Here is an 8,095-nt window from a genome sequence, read left to right on the forward strand (position 1 = left end):
ATGTAAGGAGAACTCCTGGTAGTAATAAAAGTGAAGGCACAGGCTGTTGGCTCAGCTGGATGACGTTGTTTCTCTTGGGATGTGGCCTGGCAGCTCCTGCAGCCCCTCTGCCTCCTGCCCCCTCAGGAGCGGTGGTGGTCCCTCTCCCTCTCTCTGGGTGAGAGGAGCCCATCAGGGCACAGAGTGCACAGAGAGCCTCTGCAGGGGCTCAGGTGTATCTCTGCCTCATCTCAGCATCCTTGTCTCAAGTGATGCAGTGTGTCATGGGCCGGGTGCGGGTTTTGTGTGCAGTAATGGGGGCAGCATGCACCCTCCCAGCCAGCAGGACAGCCATTTGAACTGGTCGGGGTGTCCCAGCACGTACTGCTGACTTCTGCTCTTACCAAAATCAAGTCAACATCTTGACTTGAAAATCAGCTGGCTTCCTCCCCATGCCAAGTCAAAGAAAATATGGTTCAGTTATTCTTGGTGGAAATGAAACAACTTTAAGAAAGGATGTCCTGGGGCAGTGCTTGAAGCCTGGAGAATGGGCTGTTCCATACCTGCCTGAGAAATACTTCTGACTTTTGCAAGCAGGTCTCCACAGAGGAACGACCAGGCCTTTGGGCTAAAGCAAGACCAGGGGCCTGAAGGACCCTCCTAGCTCACTGTTTTCCTTCTGGGCTTTTGCATGTGCCCTAGCATATACTTCTGTCTAATGCAATTATGGATCATATTTCTTTTTGAAAAAGTCTGGATCCCTCATTGATTTTCTCTAATTGTCCTCCGAAGCATGTATGTGGTTGTACTTGTACTGCACACACCATACCAGCAGTAAGACCTGCAGCTGCTGACGGGGGAGGTGATAGATAGTCTCTTCATGTTCAAGGAACAACAGCCTCTGCCTGGGTCCCTGGCAACGGGCATTGCATCCAAGATTCAGAGCCCTAACGGGTGCCTCTGGTGTCTTTGTGCAGCCAGGTGCAGGGTGCACAGGACCTACACTGAGTTGGGGGTCCTTGAGCCAAAAATAGCTGCAGGCTGGAATAGTCCTGGGGGGAGTATCAGACACACTTTCCTTCTTCTTACCTCACCCTAGACCCTCACAGTCCCTGTTGAAGAACAGCAAGATGGCCCAAATTAACCCCTAATCTGAAGCGGTACAGCCACTCTTGTTTAAGGTGGTTGACATATAGCTGCCAGCAGATGGGCAGGGACAAGAATTGGTTTGCATCGTTTAGTGAGTCGTTTTTGGCTTGCAGGAGAGCACCTTTCAGGACGTAGATGGCAAATTAGTGTAGAAGACCGTTTCTCTGGCCAGCATCTTTCCCAGGCACTGTATCTATGGGAGATGCTGGCAACAATGACAGGATTTTGCTGTAATTTCACTGATGAATGCTTCAGCTGCTGCCCTTGCACCTGATTCTTAGCAGGACAGATGTATTTACTTTATATATTAATTTTTATTAACGTTAAACCTCTTCAGAGAGCAAATGAAGATGTGACATAATACAGCTATATGCAAATTATTCCCAAACTTAAAGCAAATATGGAATTGTACCGCTATTTCACAGGAATGACCCCACAACGTAAGAGCAATTAGCTGCTGTGCATGGTTTGGAAAAGTGCTGAGCTGGAGATGCTGCCTGGCCCTCAGCATATCTGATGCGCTTGCAGAGCTGGGAGAAGAGCCCTGGGGGTGGTGGAAGAAGCTGTGGCTGAGCTCTGAGCTGCAGGCAATGTTTCACGTCCTCAGTGCCAATGTTTCATAGTTCAAACAGTTGCTCCTTTGCTTCCTTGTCATGCAGAGGGATCAAGGCCTGGCGGAGGTAAGCCAAGCTTGCAGCAGTCCAAGTAAAACCATGCCCGAGGTAGGTCTGAGAGGGCAGCAACACTGGGGAGCCCCCGATGATTTGGAAAAAAGATTCAGTGCATGTTCCCCAGCTGCTCTTCATCTCCAGGTACAGGTGGTCACTAGCCCTTAGGGCCCATCACCTCACTGCAACCTCCAGAGCAGACCACCAGCCTGGAGGACCCTCCACATTCAACTCAACAGTGAGTGCTTTTGAAACTAGTGCAAACATAATGGTGGAGACCAGTGCAGCAGGGGAAGGCATGGAGCAGCCTGGGAGCAGATCCTGCTAGAGCAGAAGGGAAATGGCAGTTTTGAAATCCCATCTCCAAATCAAAGCTGGAAGCACTCTGTGCACTCAGCTGATTTTGGGGCTTGGTGTCCGAAGCTCCTGCCAGAAGGCAAAGCTAGCATCAAGAGCTGAGACAGTTGGTAACTGGTATGGGAGCCGTTGTGTGTGCCCACTGGTGAGACCTGCTCTGCAGTCACATCCATGGCAAAGCTGTGTCTCTTCCCTTCTCCCAGCTCCACTAACGCAACCATCGAGCGCTGCACCAGGAGACAGGCATGGTGCAGGCCCCTCAGCCAGTGCCTGACACGCTGGTGGCCTCTTGGAAGAAGGGAACAAACCAACAGGAAAAAGAAGAGGAGGTGGGAGCCTTAGTTTGAGGTTTCCTTAGCTTGGCATTTCCTTATTTAATGGTGGATCCTAGCACTGCCAGGCGTTGCTCCACTTCATTGCCCATTGAACCTGGGATTCACGACCGTGGTGGTAGCACTCTTGAAGAGGGGGTTATCAGCCTGGAGGGAGAGAGGTGAGAGGCCCGTGTTGTTGTGCTGTATTGGATTTTCAGCAGAGCGTTACCCAGTCCACCCCTCCCAGTGTCAATGGTGCAGACAGCATTGGCAGAAAAGCCCACAGGTTGCTTTAGCCCACTGCAAAATCCAGCCAGGCTGCGGAACTAGCCGGTGGGGAGGGCTCAGGTCTGCCATGGCTGCCTCTGGAGAGGATGTCCCCTCCAGGTGTCCCCACCACATGTACGTGAGCGTCCCAGCACACCCCACTGCCACGGACGGGCTCTCTTACATCGTTCCACTTGGCCTTGGACTTCTCCTTCTCGAACCGGCGGTATTCCCGGCGGTCAAACAGCTCTGTCAAGAGCCGCCAGATCAGCAGGAGCACCAGGCCGATGAGGGCCACGCCGGCGATGGTGCCTCCCACGATCAGCGCGATGTTGGGAGGCTCCGGGCACTCTGTGGGGCAGACAAATGGTGTCCGGCTGCAGCCCCCGGCAAGGCGGAGAGGCCACCATGGCAGAGCCAGCAGCCTGCGTGCAGAGGGGCAGGAGGAGCAGGGCTGGGGTACCTTTTTTTCTATCGACGATGACACTGTACATCTCCTCGCCGTCTTCCTGGACCATGCGGAAGGAGATCCAGCAGTTGTGGGAGTCCTTCTCCCTGCACTGCCTGCTCACCCCTGTCAACTTCTCAGTCACCTGGATGTTGGAGCAGACCTGGGAGCAGTTCTTCTCGAAGGGGCCGCTCAGGAAAGCCTTGCACTCCACACAGGAGCTGCAAAACAGGCGGCCACAGCTCACTTCTGCAGGGGCAGAGGCCCTCTCACCTGGCTTTGGCTGCAGCTGGGCTCTGCCCAAGCACAGGCAGGGCTTGCCTTGCACCTGCCTGGGAGGTGGGGGAGATCCCCGCCGCCCCCCGTGCCGTCTCAACGCGTGTCACTCACACATATCTGCCGCAGGGCGAGGGGCAGCCGGGGCACTCCTGGCAGAAGGGGGGCTGGTATCCCCCCCGGCACTGGCAGCGGTTGCAGTGGCAGGTCCCGCGGTGGCTGCACTCGTTGCCACGGATGTTCAAGCAGCCGTCCGTCGACTTCTTGCACTGGCAGGCGCTGCCCTGGTACTCGGGCAAGCACTTGCACTCTCCACAGTCGCATCTCCCGCGGTCTGCAGAGGAAGACCTTTCAGACCAGGATCTACAGACAGCCAGGTTGCCCTCCCTCTGCCTGTGCTTGGAGAGCATCACCCACCCTGCGCTCTCCATGCCACCTTCCATGGGATGGTCGAGGAGGTCCTGCAGGCCGGTGTGGTGGGACCCAGGACCCCCATATCCACCCACTTGGGTTTTGGCAGGGAAAGGCAGCATCTCCCTGGGGATTTGATCTTTCTAAACAGTGCCCTGGTGGAGAACACATCACGCAGGCCCATCTACCTTTGCCGCCGCAGAGGGAGCCGTTGTGAAACTCGCAGTTCATGTTGTCGCACTCACAAAAGGTGCCATAGATCTGCTTGTCAGGCACGTCACTGGTGTGGCAGATGCACTGCCCGCACACACAGTCCCCCAGCCCCGAGCAGATGACGGAGCTGTTGTCCTTCCGGCAGCTGCCCTCCAGCTCCTTGCTGGTCTTGCCTTTGGTTTCGCACTCGCAGTTCTTCCCCGTGTAGCCTGAATTGCAGCTGCCATCAAAGGACAGGAGTGAGCCTGGGTCAGCGGCCACAAGAAATGCTGTGGGGCACGTGTGGGGCTCAGACCTCAGCCAAATCAGAGCAAATCTGGGACAGCCTTGCCAAAACCCAACCATGGCATGTTGGTGCTAACTCTGTGCTGGAGCAAGGCAGCTGATCAGGAGGCAACCTCAGAAACACTGCTCTCCCCGCTGGTCATATTTACAATACCAAATGGTTGCCCAGAAATTATTGTTATATTTATAATTTCCAAACCCTTGCCAAGGAGATCTGAGTATTTCCTGAGGAAACTCAGACTTTTCCTCTCCCTGTCACCGAGGGGCCATGAAGCAATAATTGCACTTAAAGACCTGTGTGAACTACAACCCTGAAGTGGGATTTTGAGAGATTTCTACAGAAATCTGTGTCTGCTCGATGGGTGGGTTGGTGGATGGTTGGATAGCTGGATGGATGGTTGGATAGTTGGATGGACGGGTGAGTGGGTGGATGCCCTTAGGAAAGCAGCAGAGACTCCACCAACAGAAGAGAGAGCTCATTGTGTCCCCTGTCTCCATGAACGTAAACCGCCTCTCTGAATAAGAAAATTGGTGCAAAGCTGCAGAGCCAGGCCATGACTGATCGCCACCCCTCTGCTGTACACCCCTCTGCTGAGCCCTCACCTGGTCCCATGTTCTCCAGGCACAGAGGTGCTTGGAGGAAAAAAGTGCACCATGCAGCTGCCCTTGGCTTGGCCCTCTCCCAGCAGCTCCCCAGCTCTGACAGTATTTGAAACAGTGTTTTGGGGGGACAGCATGTACCTGCAGATCCCACAGATGATGCTGCCTTTCCCACTGCAGGCGGTTGGGTCAGGCTGCTCGTTGCAGTTGCAGTTGCAGTTGCTGTCCAGGTGGACGGTGAGAGTGTCTGTGAAGCCCAGCGGCCGGATGGTGAAGGACTGGCTTTTGATGCACTCCTTGGCCGTGACCTTCACTTTGAAGATGACCTAGAAAGTGCAGAGTGAGAAAGGGAAGGGCCAGAGGCCGTCAGGTAACTTCAGCAGTTGGAGGGTGGTATCGGCCCCAGGCTGAGCACATGCACATCCAGCGCAACAGAGGATTCCCCCATCACACAGCATTTTGGACACTCTTGGCATTAAATTCGTGTAAACAGAAAGCCTGGAACAACAGGCTGGGTGGCTGGGTTCCTGCCGTTAAACAGGGTGGGCATCAGGAACCTTGCGAGCTGCAGGGCATTCCCAGTACGGGGGGACATACCTCATCGTTGATCTTGACATTGTCGCACTGCCCTCTCGCTTCGTCCAAGATGACCTTGTCCTTACTGCATATGGAGTCATATTTGACATCCAGGACATCTGGCAGGGTGGAGTGGTCCAGGATGATCCGCGAGGAGAGGTTCTGTGGGGAAACAGTGGAGAAAGTGCCATCAATCCAAGAGGATACCAAAGCAAGAGAGTGTGGGGTTGCAGGTCAGGGCTTCCCCCCAGCCCAGGGGATAGGGGCAGGGAGCACCCCAGGCTGGGGTCTCAGCTGCCTGGGGTGGTTCTGGAAAGGCAGGTGATAGCATTGGAGAGGAAGGAACCTCTTGCTTGTTGTGGGCAGAGGGACTCAGCGTGTCCTGTCCTCAAAGCCCTGGTCCCAACTGCTCTCTGATGGTGAGGACACACGATGGGAACCTTTCCATGCTCCGAGCCCTGTGAGATAAGTGAAACACAGTCTCCTCCAGCACTTACATTGTAGGCCACCTGGATGAGTTCAATGATGTTGCTGGAGTCCTCGTTCAGCTCTCCCACCGCTGATTTTGGGATCATCTCACTGAGTTTCTGCCAATGGAGAGCAAAGAGGTAAGCGGTGCCCCCTGTGTGACTGCGGAGCAGTGGGCAGCAGCAGGAGGACACACACAGGTGTTTCTGTCCTCCTGGGGAGGGATGAGAGGCACTTGGACCATCTGAAGTCTCCTTACCTTGTAAACATCCACCATCTTACTGGTGACAGCAAAAATGGGCTGAATGTTGTTTTCAGCAAGTTTCTGGACCAGCTGGCCAACAGACGGGTAGTCCTAGGTGGGGAGAGGGACGCCATGCTCAGTGTAATCTCCCCCATGAGCAGAAGGGTGGACAGTTTGGGTTTCGTGGCCCAAATTATGGTGATTATGGTGACCTTGTGGTCTCAGCAACAGGCTTTTTATGTGACTTTTTTTTTCTGCCTGGGGGAGCAAGGCTGAGGGTGCAGAGCTGCCGAGCAGCCCCTGGGTACTTACAAACTCATTGCTCTTTTTGTACATGTTGTCCTCCAAGTGGCACTGGCCATCATTGGGGGTCAGGATGGCCCCGAGCTTGCCGTCACCAGCGAAGTGGAAGCCGTCATCGGTAGCATACACCAGCAAGCGGGTCACATTGCGCCAGCCGATCAAGTCCTGCAAGGCGGCACAGAGACCTGTCCCTGAGCAGGGGTAGGAGGACGGTGCCAGTGGACATGGTACGGCCCTTGCCAAAGCACAGCAAGTCTCCTGTCGGCTCTGATGTGGGGCAGGGGACACGGAGGAGGAGGGTTACAGGAGATCAGGGTCAGGAAGCTGGGGTAAGATGCTCTCTTGTACCCCCCCAGAGTAACCTGCCCTGCTGCCGAATCAGGACTTATATACGATGGGCTTCCAGAGCCCACACGGAGAGGGGCAGAGCCACCCCCTGAGGGAGGTGAGGCAGTGCGTGAGAGCAGGTCGCAGCCCTCACGACTGCCCACAGCTGCCGGCAGTGCGGTGAATGTGGGGACTCACCCCGCACACTGCTGCCTGCATCATGGCATCCAGCCCCCCCTCTGGGGCATCCAGGTTCCCCGAGATAAACTGCTTCCCCACTTCACTCTCGAACTTCTTGGCGTTGTCGGTCAGCGAGAGGATGTGCTTGAAGGCGAAGGGAGGTTGGCATTCCTTGTCCTTGTTGGGGCAGGGGTTCTGCAGCTTCTCGGGGTGTGTGTTCACGAAGGGCAGCACTGTCTTGTCCACAAAGGAGCCAAACCCTAGAGCATCCAGGACTGCAGCGTCAGGGGCAGGGGCAGACAGGGACCAGCAGGAGTCCCTGCAGCACAGGGCATGGACAATCCGCTGGCCCCCATGTACGTGTCCACATCCCTTGCCCTGGCACACTCTCCAGCCTGGCAGAGGACGGGTCATGCTGCCTGCTGCCTGCATCCCGCTCCAGCTCCACAGCTCTTCCCGGCAGCAAACAGCTGTGCCAGGGTCCTGTGCCAGAGATAGGCTCACCTATGCGGCGAGAAGGGGTGGTGCTCTCCAGCGCCCTGAGCAGCTCCCCTCCCAGCTTCTTCACCTTCTCCAGGTCATCCAGCATGGAGTAGGAGAGGTCCATGAGGTAGTAGAGATCTATGGGGTATCCCATGGCCCGGCGAAACTTCACCTCAAATACAGCGGGCTGGCCTGTGGGACAGGGATGCTGGGATCAGCTGCCATGCTGTGGCTCATATCTTGCCCCATCACCCACCCCCCGCTGGGATCCTCCTCTCTTTTGGAAGAAAAGGGGAAGAAATGTGGGCTGCAACTTGCCGCCGCATCTCAGCTGAGCCTGGGGACAAACAGAAGGGTGTTGGGAAGTCAGACAGACCGTACCTATCCTCAGTTTCAGGTGCACCTCCTGGGGAGTCAGCTGTGTGTCATTGCTTAAGGGACTGTTCTGTGTCTTTGTAATATCATTGCCTGGAAACTCAATCTCATTGTGTGGGCATCCCCTCTGCTGCAGCTGCTCGATGGTGTCGCAGCGGATCGAGTCTGGCTC

General features: G+C 55.5%; 1 protein-coding gene across 1 annotated transcript in view; it reads right to left on the minus strand.

Moving 5' to 3' along the window:
• Window positions 1-2,566: 2,566 nt before the first annotated feature.
• Window positions 2,567-8,095, minus strand: part of ITGB2 (integrin, beta 2 (complement component 3 receptor 3 and 4 subunit)) — a 6,337-nt gene continuing 808 nt past the window's right edge. The window contains exons 3-15 of the mRNA XM_009320762.1: window positions 7,930-8,092; window positions 7,570-7,740; window positions 7,084-7,325; window positions 6,568-6,723; window positions 6,271-6,366; window positions 6,041-6,130; window positions 5,565-5,705; window positions 5,109-5,293; window positions 4,058-4,302; window positions 3,573-3,792; window positions 3,198-3,403; window positions 2,919-3,085; window positions 2,567-2,632 (exon numbers count right to left, since the gene is read on the minus strand). Of these exons, the coding sequence (XP_009319037.1) occupies window positions 2,567-2,632; window positions 2,919-3,085; window positions 3,198-3,403; window positions 3,573-3,792; window positions 4,058-4,302; window positions 5,109-5,293; window positions 5,565-5,705; window positions 6,041-6,130; window positions 6,271-6,366; window positions 6,568-6,723; window positions 7,084-7,325; window positions 7,570-7,740; window positions 7,930-8,092 (2,148 nt within the window). The remainder of the gene's footprint in view (window positions 2,633-2,918; window positions 3,086-3,197; window positions 3,404-3,572; window positions 3,793-4,057; window positions 4,303-5,108; window positions 5,294-5,564; window positions 5,706-6,040; window positions 6,131-6,270; window positions 6,367-6,567; window positions 6,724-7,083; window positions 7,326-7,569; window positions 7,741-7,929; window positions 8,093-8,095) is intronic.

Source organism: Pygoscelis adeliae, unplaced genomic scaffold, assembly GCF_000699105.1.
Source record: "Pygoscelis adeliae isolate BGI_AS28 unplaced genomic scaffold, ASM69910v1 Scaffold63, whole genome shotgun sequence".
Lineage (NCBI taxonomy): Eukaryota > Metazoa > Chordata > Aves > Sphenisciformes > Spheniscidae > Pygoscelis > Pygoscelis adeliae.